The 26343-nt window shown below is 45.7% G+C and overlaps 1 protein-coding gene across 1 annotated transcript in view; it reads right to left on the bottom strand.

Annotated features, from left to right (window-relative positions):
- The window catches only part of LOC134355109 (SPARC-related modular calcium-binding protein 1-like), a 192711-nt gene that overhangs the window by 135664 nt on the left and 30704 nt on the right, over window positions 1-26343 (bottom strand). The window contains exon 2 of the mRNA XM_063064856.1: window positions 1248-1419. Coding sequence (XP_062920926.1) covers window positions 1248-1419 — 172 coding nt within the window. The remainder of the gene's footprint in view (window positions 1-1247; window positions 1420-26343) is intronic.

Genomic DNA, 26343 nt, shown 5'->3' with positions numbered 1-26343 from the left:
GAGTAATTGAAGGTGCTTCAATGCATCCAGTGTTGCCTCCAACCTCACTCAGAATAGTCACTTTGCTCTTGAAATAGCCCTCTGCAAGTCCTATCTGGTCTTCTTGTACAGACCCAGGTCGTCAGACTTGAATGCCACAGATCTGGCCCTCAGCAAATGATAAACCTCCTGGTTCATCAATGGCTTTTGATTTAGGAATGTACAGCAAATTTTCGTAGACACACACGCATCCATGCAGGTCTTAATGAAGTCGGTAACAACTGCAGCATTCTCATCCAGACTCAAAGACAAATCCCTGAATAAGGTCCAGTCCACCAATTCAAAGCAGTGCTGTAGGCGCTCCTGTGCTTCCCTTGTCCAAACCTTCTTGGTCCTCACTACTGGTGCTGCAGTCTCTCCCTCAGGGAGTAGAAATACACCCAGGCGATCAGACTTCCCGAAGTGAGGGCGTGGAATAACACAGTAGGCATTCTTGATGGTGGTGTAACAATGGTCTAGTGTGTTGTTCCCTCTGGTGATTTGTTGATGGTAATTAGTTAGTGACTTTTTCAAGCTGGCCTAGTTAAAATCCCCCAGAATGATGGTGAAGGTGTCAGGGTGTGCAATTTCCTGCATGTTGACCCCATTGCTCAGATCATCTAGAGCCTGTCTGATATTGGCCTGAGGTGGAATGTGCACCACTACCAGAATGATCGCTGAAATCTCCCACGGCAGGTAAAATGGACGGCACTTAATTACGAGAGATTCCAGGTCTGGTGAGCAACTCTGATACATTTGTGCACCAAGAGGAGTTGATCATGAGGCAGACTCGACAGTTACTATAAAATGTAACTAGAGTTACTATTTTATAGATTTGCAGGGCATGCCTGCGGGAAAGTGAACCTCAGAGTTGGATATGGTGATGTGTATGTACTTTGATAATAAAGTTTACTTTGAACTTTGAGATGAGAGAATGTCTGGGATGGATGGGATTGTTGATTATGCTGGCAAGACAAAGGGCATTGACAGAATCCACGCAGAGTAGGCTGGGTTTTCCTGAGAGGTTTTCCAAGATACACAATGTTCACAAAAATTAACAAGTCAAGGGTCTTGGCCCAACACGTTGAACATGTATTCCTCTCCACAGATGCTGCCAGACCTGCTGAGTTCCTCCAGCATTTTGCGTGTGTTATTGACAGATGTTACATTGGAAGCATGCAATTGATGATTGGAAGAGTCATTGTGTAGCCTTGAGTCGTCACACTTACCGCTACATCGGCTCCGAGACACGGTTTCGAGGGTTGGGTCCCTGCACTTTGCCCTCTGGAAGGCACAATGGGACTTGTAGAGTTTCCTGTCGCTGCCACACACTGGCTTCTGCTGGCCCTTGGAGCAATTGATGTTGCAGAGGCCCCCTCGGTCACTCTCAGCTATCAGAAACTAAAGCAACAACAGTTCCAGTTAGCATCTGTCCTCAATGAGAGTAACAACCTTATCATTTCCCTTCACAGTTGTTAACATCTGTCCTTAATACACAGAACAACCCCATTGTTTCCTGTACAACTATGAAGAGCATTCTCACTGGTTGCCTCGCCAGCTGGTATGAAGGGGCCAAGGCACAGGATCAGAACAAGCTGCAGAAGGTTGTAAACCCAGCCAGCTCCCTCATGTGTGCGCGGTTTCATAACTCCAAAACATAAAACTAATTGAAAAATAAACATGCAGCCAGGAATAACACCAGTTAGTTTCGTTTTTACTTTAGCAAGGAGCGCACTTTCTCCAAGAGGACCACAACCTTGTCACGGTTTGGAGGCCTGCATGCCTCATTGACCCGGTGAGCGACGCTAGCTGGAGTCAGGGCTTTGTGCTTTGGCTCTTGGTAGGGTCAACCATGCCAAACAGGTTAAAGGGTAGAGGCCAGATTAAGAGTGGTCCACATGTCCTGTCAGGGCTAACAACCCTGACTGGTTAAACAAAACTGTTACAGAAACAGCAATGAAGAATCCTTCTACATCTGAGTGTGACAGTATTCCTGAGTCTCCACCCGGGACTTGTGTGACTGACAGTAGTGAAAACCGAGAGGAAGCTACTGACACAACGAATGAAGCCCTGAACACCACCAGAGATGGAGGACATTCATTGCTGCCCTGAACACCAGTGGTGTAACGGGAAATAAGTAAATAAGATGCACATTTATGACGTGGTGGCATAATAACGTACGCCATTCACGTACTTTTACATATAACCCATAAACACCAAGTAATTCTTAATTAAACAATATATACAGTACTACTCAAATACTACTGAAATATTAAATACACAACAATGCACACTAGCCTCCCCAACAGGTATATGGAGGAATTTAAGGTGGGGGATTATATGGGAGGCAGAGTTTGAGGGTCAGCACAATAATGTGGGCTGAAGGGCCTGTACTATGCTGTACTATTCCATGTTCTATGTTCTATCTAGTCTATGCTCTCTTCCCACTGCTGTCATTAGGAAGGAGGTACAAAAGCCTTGGGCCCTACATCACCAGATTCAGGAACAGTTATTACAGGTCTGGTACCCCTTATCTGAAAATCCAAAATCCATAAACCCCCAAAACCCAATTTTTTTTTTGTTGGGCGCTGGCATGCCGTCACAAATTCCACAAGGCACTGGGAAGGTTCCCGGGTGATACGCAGGTCTCTGTGCACAGACAGCTCTGAGAAGTGACCCCAAATATGTAACGAACATCATTTAATGAAAAACAGAAAAACATGCTGTAAAATGAAGGTGCCAATCGTGTAACATTGGCATCAGAGTGAACGTATGCTCTTTAATGGTATGCTGGTTGTAAAACACGCAAAGATCTATCACGACAAACTGAACATTGGACGCAATTGTGAATATTCAGCAGGCTGGTTCCAGAAATAGAAGAAACACAACATTGAATTTTTAAAAGCGTCTGTTGGTTATGGAAATCCGGCACCAGAGCACATTTATAATACTGATCTCCTTCCAGTAATTTTTTCCCTCCTCTTCCTCTCTTCTTGCCTCTTACCTCGCTCACCTGCCTATCACCTATTCCTGGTGCCCCTCCTCCTTCCCGTTCTCCCATGGTCCACTCCCCTCTCCTACCAGATTCCTTCCTCTCCGGTCCTTTACCTTCCCACCCACCTGGCTTCACCCATCACCTTCTAGCTAGCTATCCTCCTTCACCCCCCCCCCCACCCAAACTTTTTATTCTGGCCTCTTCCCCCTTCATTTCCGGCCCTGGAGAAGGGTCTCAGCCTGAAATGTCAACTGTTTATTCCTCTCCATAGACGCTGCCTGACCTGTTGATTTCCTGCTGCATTTTGTGTGTGTTACGGTGCTGATCGTTTTTATATCTTACATAATGGAATTACATTTTGTTTAAAACTACATTTATTTAAATTAAATTTTTAAAGCATTGCTGATGAAAACACCAGAATGAGTCTACAATGCTTATTGTTTCTAAACCTTATATAAAAACCTGGTAAAAGTTTTAAAAAAATACAGTGTACTGTAAACTTTTCATCACAACACAGCATCGTAGGTGGAAACATCGTAGGTGATGTTGTGGGGATGGAACTGGACTCTCTGACGGTGGTGTCTGAAAAGAGGATGCTGTCCAAGTTGCATGCCATCTTGGACAATGTCTCCCATCCACTACATAATGTACTGGGTGGGCACAGGAGTACATTCAGCCAGAGACTCATTCCACCGAGATGCAACACAGAGCGTCATAGGAAGTCATTCCTGCCTGTGGCCATCAAACTTTACAACTCCTCCCTTGGAGGGTCAGACACCCTGAGCCAATAGGCTGGTCCTGGACTTATTTCCTGGCATAATTTACATATTACTATTTAACTATTTATGCTTTTATTACTATTTAATTATTTATGGTGCAATTGTAACGAAAACCAATTTCCCCCGGGATCAATAAAGTATGACTATGACTATGACTAAAGCCTTCCGTTATTCAACAGTTGATTCAGGTATTCTCCCATGCGTCTGTTGCTTTTGACACCCTGCGTACTTTATACTTTCATTATACTAACGTTATGTAATCATCTTTACTGTTAAGTTCATGCGTGTGATGAACAATCTAAGACAAAGAATCACACACAAAATGCTGGAGGAACTCAGCAGGCCAGGCAGCATCTATGGAGGGGAATAAACAGTTGACAATTTGCGCTGAGACCCTTCATCAAGACTGGAAAGGAAGGGGGAAGATGCTAGAATAAAAAGTTGGGGGATTGGGGAAGGAGGAAAGCTAGAAGGTGATAAGTGGAGTCAGGAGGGTGGGGAAAGTCGAGGGCTGGAGAAAAAAGGAGGAGGGGCCCGCAGGAGAACGGGAAGGAGGCTCGAGTGAGAAGAGGCAAGAGTGGGGAAGAGGGGAGGGGGAGGGAGAACATTTTCTTTAAGTTGGAGGCTACCCAGACAGAACATGAGGATTGCTTCTCCACCCTGAGAGTGGCCTCATCTTGGCACAAGAGGAGGCCATTGACCAACACGCAGGAATAGGAATGGGTATCTGGGAATCGGCAGATGGAGCAGAGGTGCTCGAAGTCACAGCAGTGTTCAAGGATGGCATTGAAAAACTCAAACCTAGCAAGGGCAAGATTTGTTTTTAAATAAATTGCCACACCCAAGTTCTGTAAAGTGCATTCGGCCGCTTCTACTATCAGTGGTAAAATAGCAATGAGCTAGATCGCGTGGAGGCTAAATGAATTCTTTCCAAGGTTAAGTGGATCCCATAAGCAATGCCGGTGGTCTCAGAGGCCAAGAATGAGTCTGTCAGGATAAGTGGTGATTTTAAGGTCACCATCAACCCAGCACTGAAACTAGATCAATGCCCTCTGCCCAGGATAGAGGATATCTTTGCAAACCTTTCTGGAGGGAAACACTGCAGCAAAGTGGGTTTAGCTGAGGCCTACCTACAGATGGAGACAAAAGAAGATGCCAAAGTGTTTCTCACTGTAAACACTCAAAGGGATTTATTGATATACAGTAATAGGCTTATTTCTGGAGTTGCATCTGTATCTGTAATTTGGCAGAAAGCTATGGGCCAGGTGCCACAAGGCTACCTAGGCGCTCAGTGTTATCAGGATGACATCAGTGTGACCTGTAAGGATGACATGGAACAACTCCAAAACTTCAAGATAGTGTTAAAAAAGTGTGTGTTTAATATTTCAATAATATTTGAGTAATCATGTATACTGTTTATTAAGCAATCTTGTTTGTTAATAATTCATTACAGATTATATGAAAAAATAAGTTAATTTCATACATAGCCACGCTACCACATGATACGTGCACCCCTCACTTAAAGTAAACAGAAAGTGAGACCTATATTCCCGGGCTCCTGCGTTTCCTTTGAATTAGTTTAATGTCTTGAAGTTATAAAACATAACAGTACTCAGTTAATCACAGGAGTGTGACAGCAGCTATATTTCCTGAGGAGTTTGAGGAGATTTGGTTTGTCACCAAAAACACTTACAGATGTCTACAGACGTACCATGGAGAACATTCTAACCGGCTGCATCACTTCTGACATGGCGGGGTGGGGTGGGGGCTACTGCTCAGAATCGAAGTAAGCTGCAGAGAGTTATAAAACTAGTCCGCTCCATCATGGGCACTAACCTCCGTAGTATCCAAAACATCTTCAAGGAGCGGTGTCTCAGGAAGGCAGTGTCCATTATTAAGGACCCCATCACCCAGGACATGCCCTCTTCTCATTGCTACCATCAGGGAGGAGGTTCAGGAGCCTGAAGACACACACTCAGCAACTCAGGAACATCTTCTTCCCCTCTGCCATCCCATTTCTGAATGGACAATGAACCCATGAACACTACCTCACTACTATTTTATTTCTATTTTTGCACTATTTATTTAGTTTAACTAATATATAGTATATTTACTGTAATTCACAGTTTTTTCCCTCTTATTATCATGTACGGCATGGTACTGCTACCGCAAAGTTAGCAAATTTCACGATGCGGGCCGGTGATTCCGATTATGAGAAAGCGGTCAAAGCAAAAATAAATAATAATTATGTGGGAAGGAGAAAGGCAAAAAAAAAAAAATTTGCTTTAGAGAGACGAAGTATTGGAGAGCAAGAGGGGAGGGAGGGGTGGAAGAGATCCTCCATCATGTTTACCACTTTGGAAGCAAGCAGTAAATAACATTACAGACACTATTTTTAGTAAGGGTGAAAATGAGGAACAGAGAACCATTGTCTAACTGTGTCATGTTGCTGCCGTTCCTGGTTTTACATAGAAAGACCCAGACTCGAGTCTGCACAGAGCAAGACATTCTAAATACCACAGGCACAGCATCTTGAAAAATCTGCTGCATATTTTTATCCATATTTATTGACATACTTGACCTTATTTTCATGGCCTTTTTTAAAATATATTTTAAGGTTCCCTTGCTAGGGGCATCTGGAACTGTTGTTCAGACGTTAGAACGACAAGTTCCCAAAACTGTCAGTGAAATATTTGGAAACCCCACCCTCTCCCTAAACAGGGGATGATTGAAAGTTGAACAACGTGACAGAATGCTGGAGGAACTCAACAGGTCAGACAGCGTCTGCGGAGAGGAACAAACAGTCAACGTTTTGGGCCAGGACCCTTCTTCAGGATTGGAAAGGAAGGGGGTAGAAGTCAGAATTAGAAGGTGGGAGGGTGGGGGAGAAGTATAACCTGGCAGGTGATAGGTGAAGCCAGGTTAGGAGGAGAGTGGGAGGGATGAAGGGAGAAGTTGGGAGGTGATAGATGGAAGAGGTAAAGGTCAGAAAAAGAAATAATTTGATCGGAGAGGGGGAGTGGACCATGGGAGAAAGGGAAAGAGGAGGGGAAATCAGAGGGTGGTGATGGGCAGGTGAGGAGATGAGAAGTGGTGAGAGAGTAATCATAAACAAGAGAAACACACACAAAATACAGGAGGAACTCAGCAGGTCAAGCAGCATCTATGGAGGAGAATAAACAATCGATATTTCAGGCCGAGAGCCTTCTTCAGAACTGGAAAGAAAGTGGGAAGATGCCAGAATAAAAAAGTGGAGGGAGGGGAAGGAGGATAGCTAGGTGATCAGTGAAGCCAGGTGAGTGGGAAAGGTCAAGGAATGGAGAGGAGAGTGGACCATGGGAGAAAGGGAAGAAGGAGGCGACTCAGGAGGACGTGGTAGGCAGGTGAGAAGAGGTAAGAGGCTAGAGTGGGGAATAGAAGAAGAGGGGAGAAGGAGGGGACATTTGTTTTAACCGGAAGGAGAATTTAGTATTCATGCCTTCAGGTTGGAGGCTACCCAGACAGAACATGAGGTGTTGCTCCTTCCCCCAAGGGTGGCCTCATCGTAGCTCAAGAGGAGACCATGGCCCGACACATCTGAATGGGAATGGGGATTGAAGTGTTTGGCCACTGGGAAGTTCTGCTTTTGGCAGACGGAGTGGAGGTGCTCAGTGAAGAGCCCTCCCCCCCCCCTCAATTTACAATGGGTCTCACCAATTTAGAGAAGAATCATCGGAATGGGGAATGGGGGAAAAGAGAGAAGGGGGACGGGAGGAAGTTAGAGAAATATAAAGTCCCTTTTTTCTTACTTTAGCAGAGCAGCTGATGGGCTGAACTGTATAGGCCATGGCAGCAACTCAGACACGTTGCCATGGTGACCTATCGGCATATGTCATTGCAAGCTGTACAGTTCACAATAGAATTGACCAGGAAGGGATGAAGGCATGCAAGCAAGGGACCCTAAATGTTCTGAAAACAAGGAAAAGGCAAATAAATAACCCGTTTTAAAGATTCAAAACGAGAGTGGGCTCTGGGTCAGGCTGGGGTCTTCAGCTTCGCGTCTTACTTGCTCTCTTGAGAATGTAAGTAACGGAGGAAGATCCCAGACCATTTATTTGTTTAATGATACTCTTCCAGCCCAGGAAGCTGCAACAGCCAATTACACCCAAGTGACCACTTAACCTACTAACCAGTGCAGCTTTGGACTGTGGGAGGAAACCAGAGCTCGCGGAGGAAGCCTGTACGGTCACGGGGAGAACGTACAAACTCCTGATAGACAGCGGTGGAAATTGAAGCCGGGTTCACTGGCTCTATAATAGCATTAAGCCACCGTTTACAGCAATGAAGAGGTTCATTAGGCATCGTGGACACCAAATCACACCCTGAAGCCTTCCCATTATAACAGACTGGATTGGGCCCATTGCCTGGAACAGCCATCACACTTTCTACACAGCTGCACCACCCTGAGACGAAAGAGAAAGCCCGATCTCACTGTTCACTGTCAGCAAGTCCCAGAGCCAACAAACATGCCAAGCCACGGACACTAACTCACTTTCTTCATTACTGTGTATTTTTTATTGTAATTTATAGTATTTTTACCACTGCTCAGTACTTTGAACAGAAAATCCTACAGAAGGTAGTGGATTTGGCACAGTACATCACAGGTAAAACCCTCCCAACTAATTAGCACAAAATGCTGTCATAGGAAAGCAGCATCCATTAGCCGAGATCCCCACTACCCAGGCCGTGCTCTCTTCTCGCTGCTGCCATCACCTAGAAGGTACAAGAGCCTCAGGACTCGCACCACCAGGTTCAAGAACTGTTACTACCCTTCAACTATCAAGTGTTGCCCTGCTTCCAGTGTGGGAGGGAACCAGGACACCTGGAAGAGACGCAGGTAGTCACCGGGAAAACGTACAAACTCCTTACAGACAGCAGCGGGAATTGAACCCCAGTGTAAAGCGTTGTGCTAATTGCTACTCATTTGTTTATTTATTGAGATACAGCACAGAATACACCCTCCCAGCCCTTTGAGAAATGCCACTCAGCAATCCACCAATTTAATCCGAGCCTAATCCAGGGACAGTTTACAAAGACCAGTTAACCTACTGACCAGTACATCGAACTGGAGCACCCAGAGGAACCCATGTAGTCACAGGAGAATGTACAAGCAGTGACGGGAATTGAACCTGAGTCGCCGTATTGTAAAGCGTTGTGCTAATCACTCTGCTACCGTGCTTTCTGTTATCCTTTTCTCAAGGTCATGGGAAATTTCCTTAAAATTAATCTAATTCCAGGTTGAAAGCTGCAAGTAAAATTTCTCCCAGTGCCATTTCAAGCAGGACATTCCTACTCAGACCAGCAGCACAGGACGTTTCAGCTCAGACAGCAGCACAGGACCTTCGGCCCATCATGTTGTGCTGAACTTTAACCTAGTCCAAGATAAATCTAACCCTTCCCTCCCACGTACCTGCTGCCCGTAACGTTGTTGGCGTTCAGGGCGGCACTGAACGTCCTCCATCCCTGACAGTGTTCAGGGCTTCAGTCTGTAGCTCGGTTTTCACTACTGTCAGCCATGCAAGTCCCGGGTGGAGACTCAGGAATACCGTCACACTCAAATGTAGAAGGATTCTTCATTGCTGTTTCCGTAACAGTTTTAGCCCTGAGCTGAACCCCCAAACCTGGAGGACTGGTGGAACACTCTGAATCTGGCCTCTACCCTTTGACCTGTTGGGCACGGTTGACCCTAACAAGAGCCAAAACACAAAGCCCGACTCCAGACAACATAACTCTCTGGGTCATTGAGGCACGCAAGCCTCCAAACCCTATGACAAGGTAGTGGCCCTCATGGAGTTCCCTCCCACGTAGGCCTCCATTTTTTCTTCATTCATGTGCACAAGTCCCTTAAATGTCCCAAAAGTACCTGTCTGTACCACCACACTTGGCAGCATGGCCCATGAACCTAAAACTGTTTTAAAAAAGCTACCTTTTTCATCCCCCCCCCCCATTCCTCCTTCCAATCACCTTAACTTCAGGTGCTCTGGTATTAGCCACTTTCACTCAGGCTGTCCACTCGATCGACGCCTCTTACCATCATGTACACCTCTATCGTTTCCTTTCATCCTCCTTCATCCCAAAGAGAAAAGCACTGAGCTGAACTCCTAAACCCGGAATCAACCTCTCCCCATAAGACACGCTCTCTAGTCCAGGTAAAATCCCGGTAAATCTCCTCTGCACCCTCTCTACACTTCCATATTCTCCCTATAATGAGGCGACCATGAAGTGAAGTCGATAGTCCAAATGTGGTCTAACGAGATTTTTAAACGAGCTCCATTCTGCTTCCATCTGGGTGAACCAAATTGGTAAAGGTGCTGAGGAAGAGGATTTCTTGGAATGTATACGGGATGGTTTTTTGAACCAACATGTAGTGGAACCAACTAGAGAGCAGGCTATTCTGGACTGGGTTTTGAGCAATGAGGAAGGGTTAATTAGCAATCTTGTCGTGAGAGGCCTCTTGGGTAAGAGTGACCATAATATGGTGGAATTCTTCATTAATATGGAGAGTGACATAGTTAATTCAGAAACAAAGGTTCTGAACTTAAAGAGGGGTAACTTTGAAGGTATGAGACGTGAATTAGCTAAGATAGACTGGCAAATGACACTTAAAGGATTGACGGTGGATATGCAATGGCATCCCAGTTTGGCAAAAGAATAAATCAAGGAAGGTAGTGCACCCGTGGCTGACAAGAGAAATTAGGGATAGTATCAATTCCAAAGAAGTAGCATACAAATTAGCCAGAGAAAGTGGCTCACCTGAGGACTGGGAGAAATTCAGAGTCCAGCAGAGGAGGACAAAGGGCTTAATTAGGAAGGGGAAAAAAGATTATGAAAGAAAACTGGCGGGGAACATAAAAACGGACTGTAAAAGCTTTTATAGATATGTAAAAAGGAAAAGACTGGTAAAGACAAATGTAGGTCCCCTGCAGACAGAAACAGGTGAATTGATTATGGGGAGCAAGGACATGGCAGACCAATTGAATAATTACTTTGGTTCTGTCTTCACTAAGGAGGACATAAATAATCTTCCAGAAATAGTAAGGGACAGAGGGTCCAGTGAGATGGAGGAACTGAGTGAAATACATGTTAGTAGGGAAGTGGTGTTAGGTAAATTGAAGGGATTGAAGGCAGATAAATCCCCAGGGCCAGATGGTCTGCATCCTAGAGTGCTTAAGGAAGTAGCCCAAGAAATAGTGGATGCATTAGTGATAATTTTTCAAAACTCGTTAGATTCTGGACTAGTTCCTGAGGATTGGAGGGTGGCTAATGTAACCCCACTTTTTAAAAAAGGAGGGAGAGAGAAACCGGGGAATTATAGACCGGTTAGCCTAACGTCGGTGGTGGGGAAACTGCTGGAGTCAGTTATCAAGGATGTGATAACAGCACATTTGGAAAGCGGTGAAATGATCGGACAAAGTCAGCATGGATTTGTGAAAGGAAAATCATGTCTGACGAATCTCATAGAATTTTTTGAGGATGTAACTAGTAGAGTGGATAGGGGAGAACCAGTGGATGTGGTATATTTGGATTTTCAAAAGGCTTTTGACAAGGTCCCACACAGGAGATTAGTGTGCAAACTTAAAGCACACGGTATTGGGGGTAAGGTATTGGTGTGGGTGGAGAATTGGTTAGCAGACAGGAAGCAAAGAGTGAGAATAAACGGGACCTTTTCAGAATGGCAGGCAGTGACTAGTGGGGTACCGCAAGGCTCAGTGCTGGGACCCCAGTTGTTTACAATATATATTAATGACTTGGATGAGGGAATTAAATGCAGCATCTCCAAGTTTGCGGATGACACGAAGCTGGGTGGCAGTGTTAGCAGTGAGGAGGATGCTAAGAGGATGCAGGGTGACTTGGATAGGTTGGGTGAGTGGGCAAACTCATGGCAGATGCAATTTAATGTGGATAAATGTGAAGTTATCCACTTTGGTGGCAAAAATAGGAAAACAGATTATTATCTGAATGGTGGCCGATTAGGAGAAGGGGAGGTGCAACGAGACCTGGGTGTCATTATACACCAGTCATTGAAAGTGGGCATGCAGGTACAGCAGGCGGTGAAAAAGGCGAATGGTATGCTGGCATTTATAGCGAGAGGATTCGAGTACAGGAGCAGGGAGGTACTACTGCAGTTATACAAGGCCTTGGTGAGACCACACCTGGAGTATTGTGTGCAGTTTTGGTCCCCTAATCTGAGGAAAGACATCTTTGCCATAGAGGGAGTACAAAGAAGGTTCACCAGATTGATTCCTGGGATGGCAGGACTTTCATATGAAGAAAGACTGGATGAACTGGGCTTGTACTCGTTGGAATTTAGAAGATTGAGGGGGGATCTGATTGAAACGTATAAGATCCTAAAGGGATTGGACAGGCTAGATGCAGGAAGATTGTTCCCGATGTTGGGGAAGTCCAGAACGAGGGGTCACAGTTTGAGGATAGAGGGCAAGCCTTTTAGGACCGAGATTAGGAAAAACTTCTTCACACAGAGAGTGGTGAATCTGTGGAATTCTCTGCCACAGGAAACTGTTGAGGCCAGTTCATTGGCTATGTTTAAGAGGGAGTTAGATATGGCCCTTGTGGCTACAGGGGTCAGGGGGTATGGAGGGAAGGCTGGGGCATGGTTCTGAGTTGGATGATCAGCCATGATCATAATAAATGGCGGTGCAGGCTCGAAGGGCTGAATGGCCTACTCCTGCACCTATTTTCTATGTTTCTATGTTTCTATCTCATTAATTGGAGCTCCTTCATTCACCCACACTGAGCTCGTCAGTTTCACCAACTTTGTCTTTAACTTCCACCCTGGCCTCAAATTCACTTGGTCCATCTCTGATACCTCTCTCATCCCTTGCTCGATCTCTCTCTCGACCTCTCTGAAGACAAACTGTCAACCGATATCTTTTATAAACCTACTGACGCCCACGGTTATCTTGACTATACCTCTTCCCCTGTAAAAAAGCTGTTGCCTTTTCTCTGTTCCTTTGTCTGCCCAGCGTCTGTTCCCAGGATGAGGCTCTGTCAACCACCTCCATCTACCAAAAGCACAACCTCCAGGTGCCCAAACATTGAAATTCTCATTCCCATTCCTGTTCTGACATGTCGGTCTATGGCCTCCTCCTGTGCTTAGAGTCGAGAAGCAACACTTTATATTCCATCTTGGTACCCTTTGACCTGATGGCATGAATATTGATTTCTCCTTCCAGATTAAAAAAAATGCTCCCTCCTCCTCCTCCCCTCTTCTATTCCCTACTCTGGCCTCTTACCACTTCTCACCTGCCTATCATCTTCCCCTGGGTCCCTTCCTCCTTGCCTTTCTCCCATGGTCCACTCTCCTCTCCTAACAGATTCCTTCTTTGTTTACCCTTCCCACCCACCTGGCTTCACCTATCACCTTCTAACTATCCTCCTTTCCCTCCCCCTACTTTTTTTTATTCTGGTGTCTTCTCCCTTCCTTCTCAGTCCTAAAGAAGGGTCTCGGTCCAAAACATTGACTGTTTATTCATTTCCATAGATGCTGCCTGACCTGCAGAGTTCCTCCAGCATTTTGTGTGTGTGTTACTCTGGATTTCCAAAATCTGCAGAATCTCTCGTGTTTGTCGTTCTGTTAAAACCTCTTTTCAACCAAAAACAGATCCTGTGGTTACGACTTCTTCTGGCAGTGGAAAGAGTTTCATTTTTATCTAAGCCCCTCTCATATATTTAGCACCCCCGTCCCCTGCGTAACCTTCTAGGGTCAGTGAGGTGACACCTTCACCCCTCCACAAGCAATAACTCAAATGAAAAAGCTCTGAGAATCAGACACAAAAGACAATTGAGGCTAAGTATACCAGGAAACAATCTGGAAGAGGATGTCCTTAGAACGGGGATGAGGAGGAATTCCTTTATCCAAAGACTGGTGAATCTGAGGAATTCATTGCCACAGACAGCTGTGGAATCCAAGTCATTGGGTATATTTAAAGCGTGGTTTGATAGGTTCGTGATTGGTCAGGGCAATAGAGGTTACGGGGTGAAGGCAGGAGTATGGGGTTGAGAGGAATAATAATTCAGCTATGATGAAATGGTGGTGCAGACTCCGTTACAGTACACACCCTCTGGGGTTTAGATGCTCCAAGTTCTCCAGGAGTATGGATAGCTGGCACTGTTCCTTTAAAGGTTCTGACCCACTCCACTAATTGGCAGCCATGTTTTGGCACCAAGGTTTGGATATTTGAAGAGCACCTGAACTCGATTTGGGGCTCAGTCCCCAACTTCAGTTCAGCCTGTGACTGCATTTAGGACTTCTGTCTCGTTTGGATTCTCGTCTCCAAACCTCTAAAGGTTCCCACCTAGTGCCTAGTCAAGAACCCTGTTATCATCTCAGTCTCAAGGCATTGCATTTCCATTCTAGACTCAGACAGTCATAGTCATAGTCATACTTTATTGATCCCGGGGCAAATTGGTTTTCGTTACAGTTGCACCATAAATAATAAATAGTAATAGAACCATAAATAGTTAAATAGTAATATGTAAATTATGCCAGTAAATTATGAAATAAGTCCAGGACCAGCCTATTGGCTCAGGGTGTCTGACCCTCCAAGGGAGGAGTTGTAAAGTTTGATGGCCACAGGCAGGAAAGACTTCCTATGACGCTCAGTGCTGCATCTCGGTGGAATGAGTCTCTGGCTGAATGTACTCCTGTGCCCACCCAGTACATTATGTAGTGGTTGGGAGACATTGACCAAGATGGCATGCAACTTGGACAGCATCCTCTTTTCAGACACCATCGTCAGAGAGTCCAGTTCCATCCCCACAACATCACTGGCCTTATGAATGAGTTTGTTGATTCTGTTGGTGTCTGCTACCCTCAGCCTGCTGCCCCAGCACACAACAGCAAACATGATTGCACTGGCCACCACAGACTCGTAGAACATCCTCAGCATCGTCCGGCGGATGTTAAAGGACCTCAGTCTCCTCAGGAAATAGAGACGGCTCTGACCCTTCTTGTAGACAGCCTCAGTGTTCTTTGCCCAGTCCAGTTTATTGTCAATTCGTAGCACTTGGTAGATACTCCACCACTTGGTCCTTATAGTCCTCACCTAGGCATCTTGTCACAGACTTGATGTACCAAATGGCCTAAGTCTGCCTCTCTGCCTTATGGTGTAACATCTGTGTGGGGGAAATAGGAAAACACTTCACAATTGGGGAGGGAGGAGAAGATGGCGGCGTGACGCAGCTCGCAGCGGCCACTCCAGTGGTGATGTCTGTTATCTGTCAAGTAGGGTGCCGTGCACAATCCCGATTTGATGGAGACAGACGTAAGAGCACGGAGGAACATCTGGTGAAACTTCTGAAATGCCTGTTTCGCCGCTGCTGCTGCTACCGTGCGATCGAGAATCTCCGGAGGAAAGGCCCCGAGTCCTCAGCTTTGCTTGTTGCTCGGCGGCTGGGGCGGGGTCGAAGCGCTGGGCAGAGATGGTGCTCGGTGCTCGGTGTCGGAGGCTCGAAGTTTTCGGATGGACTCAGAGTCGGCTGCAGTCAGGTGCTTCCAATGCCTCGGCAAGTTTGCGGCGCTTCCGTCTGCGTGAGATGATGGGGCTATCGGGACTTGAGACTTTTTTTTACCGTGCTCATGGTCTGCTCTTTATCAAATTACGGTATTGCTTTGCACCGTTGTAACTATATGTTATAATTATGTGGTTTTGTCAGTTTTAGTCTTGGTTTGTCCTGTGTTTCTGTGATATCATACCGGGGGAACATTGTATCATTTTTTAATGCATGCATTTCTAAATGACAATAAACGAGGACTGAGTGTCCTCATACTCTAATTGGGAAATAAACAAGATGTAAGATGCAAAGAACAGGGAAATATCACAATCTGTACATCTTGCACTTGGCACTGGATTCTATTTCCATCTTACACAAATAACCAGGAGGTTCACCGCTCAACAAAGATTTTGCTTCCTGAATGCTTTTGGGTATATCTTATGGATTTTGGACTGCTGATCATGAAAATTGCCATGAAATTTCCCTGTCACACACCATTTCTTTGAAATAGCTTATATTTGTTAAATTCAATTCATAACTGATGCCAAGATTAAGGAAGGCATTTTTGTTGGTCCACAAATTAAACGGGCCATCATTGTCAGGCAATTCAAAGAACTTCTAGTGGGACCGGAGAAAATCACATGGAAGGCGTTCAAGGATGTTGCTGAAAATTCTCTTGGCAACTACAATGCACCAAACTACGTGCAGCTGGTTGACAACATGCTTCAAGCATACAAAACCATGACGTGCAACATGTCACTAAAAATTAATTTTCTGCATTCCCATTTAGACTTCTTCCCTGCAAATCTTGGCGCTGTCAGTGATGAGCATTGCGGTCATGGAGAAACGGTGTCAGGGCAACTGGAATCCATCAATGCTGGCTGATTATTGTTGGACACTTAACTGAGAAGCCCTAAATGAGAATCATCAACAATAGATTTTTAGCTTAGTTGAACTATTGCAAAATGTCAGCACCATTATGCAATTAAATGCATTATATTCAATAAAAGTTGATTTCTTGTTTCTTCAAATTCTTATGTGATAAAAGTAGTCTGCAAATATATGTGTTCAGCTTCATAAACAAAACTAAATTCTGAGGAAGCAAGACTTGTGAAAAAAAATGTCTTATCCAGTGCTTTAAAGTACTTGTATTAGACAGTATTGATGCAGCTCAGAAAACCACTTAGGGGTCACTTTACAGGTTATGTGAGGGCAGAATGAAAAACAGCCTGTTGGAGAAACTCAGTGCATCGAGGAGCAGAAGGAGAGAAAAGAAATTGTCAAAATATTTTGGGCAGTGACCCTAAATCAGGACAAGTTGCCTTTCGAATCAATGTGTGGAGCAACCTGACAGAATTTGCACTTCTCTGGAATGGGGAAAATTTTAAAAGCAGAAACAGCAATCTTGGAGCATAATGGGATAGCTGATATCCTGGACTCCCTCATCTTAACTGGAATTGAGATTTTTTTAAAATATTTTTCTCCTCAAATTGCCAGCAATTTTATTTATTTAGAGATACGGTGAAGAATCGGCCCTTACCCAGCAAGCCAGCTATTTAACCCCAGCCTTATCACAGGACAATTTACAATGACCAATTAACCTTCTAACTGGAACGTCTTCGGACTCTGGGAGGAAACCAGAGCACCTGGAGGAAATCCACGCAGTCACAGGCAGAACATATAGACAGCACCTGAACTGAACTCCAAATTCCAACATGTCGAGCCATAACAGTGTCACAGTAACCACTCCACTACCGTGGCGTCCCAATCTCCCCGCTCTCCCATCTGTTTTAAGTTACTTAGGAATCTTGAGCATGGGAAAACAGAGAGGAATGAATTTGCGTTACTTTTCCATTATATGCTCAAAGAAAAAAAATTCTTATTAGCTACGGATGAATATGTGGATCCCCAAAGTTGTTATTGCAAAAGTTCTCTTCCTTTGCCAAGTGATGATGGTGGGTCTGAAAACGAGACGCCTGCTCTTGGCTGCACCATGGCTATCTAGGAGTGATTGGCACTTGATATGTGGGACCTTGCCAGGAATATGAGGCTGCACACGCACATGTCATCCGATGCACTCAGTAATTTCAGAAGGCATCAAGTAGTTGCAAGGGTTTTCGAGCGGGAGGAAGAGGGAGACAGAGTTCGAGAAGTTTTAAGTAGCAGTCGACTTATCTAGGCAAGTTCAAGTGTTTTGTTATCTGACTGTACACGTAGAGTCATGGAAAAATACAGTACAGAAACAGACCTTTCAGCCCATCTATTCCATGCTGAACCATTTAAACTGCCTACTTCCATCGACCTGTTCCGGGACAATAGCTCTCCTATGCATGTACTTATCCAAACTGCTCTTAAATGTTGAAATCACCACTTATGCTGGCAGCTCTTTCCACACTCTCATGATCCTCTGAGTGAAGAGGTTTGCCCTGATGTTCCCCACAAACTTTTCAACTTTCACCGTTAACCTATGACCTCTGGTTGTAGTCCCACCCAACCTCAGCGGGAAAAGCCTGCTCGTATTTACCCTGTCTATATCTCAAATTTACCTCTATTAAATTTTCTATGTTCCAAGGAATGAAGTTCTAACCCATTCAATCTTCTCTTATAACTCTGTTGTATACAAAACAACGTTCCTCCAGATCACGGTGCACCCACAATACGTATATCACAAACAGCACATAAACCAAAATATTACCACAAGTAAGTTAATAAAATATAATTCAAGGTGCATGTAGTGCACAGCAAAGGTAAGCAGTAAACAGCTCGCTGCGGTAGTGACGAGACCTCGGGAGTGACAGGGTATTCATTACTCTCACAGCCTGAGGGAAGAAGCTGTTGCCCAGTCTGGCAGTCCGAGTCCTGATGCTCCTGTACCTCCTTCCTGATGGTAGGGGGTCAAAGTGATTGTGCGATGAATGGTAGAGATCCTGAACAGTGCTTCCAATCCTTCATGTAATACGCTCCCAGTAGATGTCACAAGCACGGGGGAGGAAGTCCCCAGTGATCCTCTGGGCAGTTTCTACTGTCCCCTGTAGGGTCTTCTGGTCCAATGCCTTGCAGCTTCTACACCACACAATCAGTGAGCTAGGCAGGTCACTCGGATTTAATAAATGTCTTCTGCCCTCTACGCCCAGCTTTCAGCTCAGATTTCCAATCAATGCCTGGCGGCCTCCAAATCAATCAGATCTGTGGCAGATGTGAGCAAAGAATGCTTGTGATTTTAGACCCATTATCAAGCTTGGCCACAATTATGCCATTAGGTACAGTACGAGCAGCAAGGAGAGTGGATGTTACCACTGCATAAAGCAAAGATAGTGGCAAGACCGACAAATGACCAGACAAGGTTTTTTTTTAAAAGCTGAAGCGCAGAGAGGGATGCTTGTAGGGCATAGCACTTTCCATTGCCTCTAATTGGTCCAAAAATATAAGGCAAGAAATGCAGTGGCTTCCTAACATTCAGAAAGCTCTTAGAGAAACAATGAGACACTGATGATATGATCTAAGTCTTGTTTGGCGAATCACAATCAGGTGAAATGTCACCAGCATACGTTGTGAAATGTGTTGTCTATGCAACAGCAGTACATTGCAATACACAATAATAGAAACTGTGAATTACAGTATGAAATACATATATACCTACTCGAGGCCTCCACCGGTCTGGCTCAACCATGGACGTTGTGTCCTCACCGTCTAGATACGCAAGCCTGGGCAGTACAATATGGAGACAAGCTGTTGCCCTCGTAGCAAGCTGATGAACCCAAAGGAATGGCAGAGGCTGATAGAGTTGGGTACTAGCAGCATCACAGAAGTTGCCAGTCAACGTTGAACTCAATATAAGACTGCTTTAGGAACCCCAGCTCTGGAGTTTTCCCCTCGGGATTTACTACCGAAGCCTTCCCCATGAGTGGGTACAGCCACAAGGCAGCAGAGGTTTGAGATCAGAGTTTTCCTTTTCCTAGGTGAGCTGCCAACCACGACTGACGAGCCCCATCTGCCCGAAGTGTGTGTGTCTGTGCATGTCTCGTGTCGCCCGCATCCCATGTTGCCCGCGTATTTTTATTGTTTTATCACTTTAAAACATTGAATCACAGTGGATTTAATTTAATTCTTTTGTTTTGACACTGATCAACTGAAAAACTCCTTCTCGTCAAAGCAAAAAACAGATCTCTGCAAAATGTTCTAAATTAATTACAAGTATAAAACAAAATAATTCATTGCACAAATATTCACCCCCCCCCCTTTAATATGACACACCAAGTCATCACTGGTGCAGCCAATTGGTTTCAGAAGTCACATTAATTAGTTAAATAGAGATCACCATCTGCAGACAAGGTGTTTCAATTGATTGTAGTAAAAATACACCTGTATGTGGAAGGTCCAACTGCTGGTGGGTCAGTATCCTGGCAAAAACTACACCATGAAGACAATAGGACATACCAAGCAACTGTGTGAAAAGGTTATTGAAAAGCACAAGTCAGGAGATGGATACAAGAAAATTTCCAAGTCACTGAATCTCCCTTGGAGTACAGTTAAATCAATCATCAAGAAGTGGAAAGAATATGGCACAGCTGTAAATCTGCCTAGAGCAGGCTGTCCTCAAAAACTGAGTGACCGTGCAAGAAGGGGACTAGTGATGGAGGCCACCAAGAGACCTATGACAACTCTGGAGGAGTCACAAGCTTCAGTGGCTGAGATGGGAGAGACTGTGCATACAACTGTTGCCTGGGAGCTTCACCACTCACAGCTTTATGGGAGAGTGGCAAAGAGAAAGCCACTGTTGAAAAAAAACTCCCATGAAATCTCGGCTAGAGTTTGCCAGAAGGCATGTGAGAGATTCTGAAGACAGCTGGAAGAAGGTTCTATGGTCTGATGAAACAAAAATTGAGCTGTTTGGCCATCAGACTATACACCATGTTTGGCGTAAGCCAAACACCGCACATCATCAAACACACACCGTCCCCACCGTGAAGCATGGTGGTGGCTACATCATACTGTGGGGATGCTTCACTGCAGCAGGCCCTGGAAGGCTTGTGAAGGTAGAGGGTAAAATGAATGCAGCAAAATACAGGGAAATCCTGGAGGAAAACCTGATGCAGTCTGCAAGAGAATTGCAACTTGGGGGAAGATTTATCTCCCAGCAAGACAATAACCCCAAGCAAAAAGCCAAAGCTACACAGAAATGGCTTAAAAACAAAGATAATATCCTGGAGTGGCCAAGTCAGAGTCCAGACCTCAATCCAATTGAGAACTTGTGCTGGACTTGAAAAGGGTTGTTCACTCACGATCCCCATGCAATCTGACAGAGCTTGAGCAGTTTTGTAAAGAAGAAGGGGAAAATTGCAGTGTCAGATGTGCAAAGCTGATAGAGACCTATCCACACAGACTCATGGCTGTAATTGCTGCCAAAGGTACATCTACTAAATATTGACTTGAAGGAGTAATTATACAATTAGTTTGTGTTTAAAATTGTAATAAATTTAGACCAATTTGTAGAAATTCGTTTTTGCTTTGTACTGAGGTTCATTAAGGTCATTATTGCCAGGGGTGGTAATGGGGATAAACTCCCACTATCTATTAAATGCTCCCAGTGATGTATGCCTCAAATAGCCTCTGACAACCAAGTCCAGCTTCTGGTCTTCACTTGTGGCTTACTAAGCCCGGCAGAACCATTTCTACTCACTGTAGAAGACGCAAAGCTGGGTTACTGGTGCCTTAAAGCCAGTTGCTTGGGGCGGATGGGGTTCACCAACCATGGTTGTCAGCTCATCTAAGAGAAGGAATACTCTGATCCCAATCCTCCACCATCTTGCAGCTACATCCACTCATGGGAGTAAACCCAGGGTAAAAATCCAGAGCTGGAAACTGTAAGGCAGCCCTACATTGAATTCAACGCTAACTGGCAACTTCTGCAACACAACTGGTGCCAAACTGTATCGGTCTCTGCCGTTCCTTTGGGTTCATCAGATGGAGGATCATCAGATGCTACGTGGGCAACAGCTTGCTCTCCATATCGTACTGCCCAGGCTTGCGTATCTAGACAACTAGGATGCAACGCCCATGGTCGACCTTGATACTGAAACAGACAATGATATGCATCTTTTATGTCAACGGTCACCACAGTTGAAGAATGGGAGATGGGCAGCCCGCAAGTGTCGCCTGACTTCTGAGACGACGATAGCATGCCCACAACTTAGCAACCCATAAGGCTTAGGCCTGCTTTCCCTCCCCGAGGAAACTGGAAGGCAGCATCTTGGATGATGAGACACATACAGTAGAATGAACTGGTCTGTTTTGATGACTTTGTTTTATATTCTGTGTTTTCTCCCCCACTACTTTTGTGCCATTTGCATGATTTGTTCTCTACACGTTGGGGGTTTGATGTTTTTCTTTGAACGGGTTCCATGGTATTTCTTTGTTTCGTGGGAAGTCTAATCTCAGAGTTGTATAGTACATAATACGTACTTACTGCCCGTTACAACTCTGGCATTTTTTTTTTAGTTTTTTTTTAAAAACTGCCCGTTACAACTCTGGTATTTAGGGCAGCAATGAAGATCCTCCATCTCTGTCTGTATAGAAGTATTCTTCATTGCTGTTTCCATAACAATTAGCTTTTGACCAGACAGGGTTGTGAGCCCTGAGCTGAACCCCCAAACCGGGAACACCTGTGGACCACTCTGAGCCTGGCCTCTACCCTTTGACCTATTTGGCATGGGTGACCCTACCAAGAGTCAAATCATAAATCTTTGACTCCAGCCAGCGTGGTCCTCCGGGTCACTGAGGCACACAAGCCTCCAAGCCCTACGACAAGTCTGTGGTCCTCTTGTTGGGTACTGCATACATACTTTGATAATAAATGGACCTTGAGTCTTTGAATGCATCATTTGTGTCAATGATCAACAGTTAGAGGATGTCCTGGGGTGGGGAGTGCGGGGAGGCACATCTGCAAGTGGTACCACGCTTCCAGTGCCAATGCAGCATGCCCTCAGCCTACTAACCATAACCCATACGTACTTGGATTGTGTGAGTAAACTTAAAGGCCACATCTTGCATGACAGGACACTTAAAACTCACCAGGACTTCCGAGCTTGAGTTGCTGGTAGGATTAGAGGTTGAATTGACAGTGGGGCTGGGCAGGGCACTAGCAGGAGAGCCATGGCTGACCAATATAGAGGACAGATGTGGGAAGTACTTGCGTGGTTGGCTTTGGTAACAAATTGGCCAATGTGTTACCAACCAGGTTAGACAACCAGTGTTACAGTTCCATTTAACACACATCAAAGTTGCTGGTGAACACAGCAGGCCAGGCAGCATCTCTAGGAAGAGGTGCAGTCGACGTTTCAGGCCGAGACCCTTCGTCAGGACTAACTGAAGGAAGAGTAAGTAAGGGATTTGAAAGTTGGAGTGGGAGGGGGAGATCCAAAATGATAGGAGAAGACAGGAGGGGGAGGGATGGAGCCAAGAGCTGGACAGGTGATTGGCAAAAGGGATATGAGAGGATCATGGGACAGGAGGCTCAGGGAGAAAGAAAGGTGGGGGAGGAACCCAGAGGATGGGCAAGGGGTATATTCAGAGGGACAGAGGGAGAAAAAGGAGAGTGAGAGAAAGAAAGTGTGTATAAAAATAAGTAACAGATGGGGTACGAGGGGGAGGTGGGGCATTAGCGGAAGTTAGAGAAGTCGATGTTCATGCCATCAGGTTGGAGGCTACCCAGACGGAATATAAGGTGTTGTTCCTCCAACCTGAGTGTGGCTTCATCTTTATAGTAGAGGAGGCCATGGATAGACATGTCAGAATGGGAATGGGGTGTGGAATTAAAATGTGTGGCCACTGGGAGATCCTGCTTTCTCTGGCGGACAGAGCGTAGGTGTTCAGCAAAGCAGTCTCCCAGTCTGCGTTGGGTCTCGCCAATATATAGAAGGCACATCGGGAGCACCGGACGCAGTATATCACCCCAGCCGACTCACCTGGGAGGACTGTTTGGGGCCCTGAATGGTGGTGAGGGAGGAAGTGTAAGGGCATGTGTAGCACTTGTTCCGCTTACAAGGATAAGTGCCAGGAGGGAGATCAGTGGGGAGGGATGGGGGAGACGAATGGACAAGGGAGTCACGTAGGGAGCAATCCCTGCGGAAAGCAGAGAGGGGGGGAGGGAAAGATGTGCTTAGTGGTGGGATCCCGTTGGAGGTGGCGGAAGTTACGGAGAATAATATGTTGGACCCGGAGGCTGGTGGGGTGGTAGGTGAGGACCAGGGGAACCCTATTCCTAGTGGGGTGGCGGGAGGATGGAGTGAGAGCAGATGTACGTGAAATGGGGGAGATGCGTTTAAGAGCAGAGTTGATAGTGGAGGAAGGGAAGCCCCTTTCTTTAAAAAACGAAGACATCTCCCTCGTCCTAGAATGAAAAGCCTCATCCTGAGAGCAGATGCGGCGGAGACGGAGGAATTGCGAGAAGGAGATGGCGTTTTTGCAAGAGACAGGGTGAGAAGAGGAATAGTCCAGATAGCTGTGAGAGTCAGTAGGCTTATAGTAGACATCAGTGGATAAGCTGTCTCCAGAGACAGAGACAGAAAGATCTAGAAAGGGGAGGGAGGTGTCGGAAATGGACCAGGTAAACTTGAGGGCAGGGTGAAAGTTGGAGGCAAAGTTAATAAAGTCAACAAGTTCTGCATGCGTGCAGGAAGCAGCGCCAATGCAGTCGTCGATGTAGCGAAGGAAAAGTGGGGGACAGATACCAGAATAGGCACGGAACATACATTGTTCCACAAACCCAACAAAAAGGCAGGCATAGCTAGGACCCATACGGGTGCCCATAGCTACACCTTTAGTTTGGAGGAAGTGTGAGGAGCCAAAGGAGAAATTATTAAGAGTAAGGACTAATGAGTAAGGAGGTTGCCCCACCTCCCCCTTGTACCCCATCTGTTACTTATTTTTATACACACTTTCTTTCTCTCACTCTCCTTTTTCTCCCTCTGTCCCTCTGAATATACCCCTTGCCCATCCCCTGGGTCCCCCCCCCCTTGTCTTTCTTCCCGGTCCTCCTGTCCCATGATCCTCTCGTATCCCTTTTGCCAATCACCTGTCCAGCTCTCGGCTCTATCCCTCCCCCTCCTGTCTTCTCCTATCATTTTGGATCTCCCCCTGCTCCTCCCACTTTCAAATCTCTTACTCACTCTTCCTTCAGTTAGTCCTGACGAAGGGTCTCGGCCTGAAACGTCGACTGCACCTCTTCCTAGAGATGCTGCCTGGCCTGCTGCGTTCACCAGCAACTTTGATGTGTGTTGCTTGAATTTCCAGCATCTGCAGAATTCCTGTTGTTTACAGTTCCATTTAATTTTTTTTCTCATCTACGTGAGTTTAAAGATTGAAAGTACAGGTATTATCAAAGAATGTATAAATTATTCACCTTGAGGTGTGTCTGCTTACAGGCAGCCACAGAGCAAGAAAGCCAATGAACCTGGTTTTCTTTTAAAAAAGAGACTATAACCACTGTGCAGAGAAAGAGGAACAAATAACACACACACACACATCATCAAACAACAGACAGCATTCCGAACCAAATTGAGTCCTTAGGTCCACTTCCCGGAGTCTCTATCTCAGTTCATCAAAAGCAGCACAGAACTCACAGAGACGACAGCCGCCAGACAGTTCACAGTCTTGGCATTGCACAGACAGGAATGAACATCACAGGAGAACCAGCAAAATCAGCCTGACCCTCGCCTCCAGTCCCCACGCTCGGCTTTCCAGTCTAGCTGGACCAGCGTTTAGTTTGCCCAGTCACCGGGTAATGCCTCGCTCTAGGACCGGGATCCCAGTGCAGCATCACACTCCAGTCGCACAGCCCGAAGCCATTCTCCATCTTGCCAAAACAGCTCAGCACTTGGAACAATCCAACCACGCACCCAGGTTGGGTAGATGGGCATCGAAGCTCTTCCGCATCGACTCCTTTCCAAATCACTCACTCCAACTCCAACAGTGACAGCAATACCAACTCTGCCTAGAACACGTTGTGCCTCAGCTTTGCAATACACCCTCACGGCCTACCCTTCAAATCAGCTTCACCTCCTGCTTGCTTCTTCATCGCTTGCAGTGATAGTTGACCACAATCTACTTCAGAAAAGATGTTATTAATAATGTTTTTAGTCGTATTTCTTGCCTTTCAAACTACCAGTGAGTGCCGCACACGTGCAGTAGTGCCACCTTAAACCAGAAGTTGTTACCACCACATTGGCAACTGTGGTATCAGTCACCAATCCTCCTTAATACTCATGCCCTCCTCTCTTTTAGGAGGTGCGTTGTAACCCATCTGTCTCCCCAGACTTTGCATGGACATACAAAGATTAGATAGGCTTTATTTATCACAGGCACATTGAAACAGTAAAATGTGTCTTTTGCAGCAGATCTGCACATTGCAGCGTAGGGGCAACATGGTGGTGTAGTGGTCAGCACAATGCTTTACGGTTCAATTCCCGCCGCTGCCTGTAAGGAGTTTGTACCTTCTCCCCGTGACCGCGTGGGTTTCCTCCCGGTGCTCCGGTTTCCTCCCACAGTCCAAAGACTGTGTAAATTGTAAATTGTTATTGTAAATTGTCCTGCGATTAGGGTAGGATTAAATTGGGGGATTACTTGGTGGCACAGCTCGAAGTGCAGAATAGACCCTTCCAGCCCCATCTCAATAAATAAATAAAACTCGGCAAGAATTGCGCTGGGGGCAGTTTATAAGAGCTGCCACACTTCTGGCGCCAACACTGCCTGCCCACAGCTCATCCTAGTCATACGTCTTTGAAATGTGGGAGGAAACCGGAGCATCCGGAGGAAACCCACATGGTCACGGGGAGAACGTACAAAAGCTCCTTACAGGAGGCGGCGGGAACTGAACTCTGATCTTGCAGTCTCCAAGCACTAAAGTGTCGCGCTAACTGCTTGCCACCCCTTGACTCCCGCGAGTGACTAGCCAAGGTCATTCATGCCCAGAGCTGAAACTCCAGTCCCGAAAAATTCCAC

Source organism: Mobula hypostoma, chromosome 12, assembly GCF_963921235.1.
Source record: "Mobula hypostoma chromosome 12, sMobHyp1.1, whole genome shotgun sequence".
Lineage (NCBI taxonomy): Eukaryota > Metazoa > Chordata > Chondrichthyes > Myliobatiformes > Myliobatidae > Mobula > Mobula hypostoma.
Note: the sequence above shows the minus strand (reverse complement) of the source record. Positions and strands in the feature narration are given on the sequence as shown.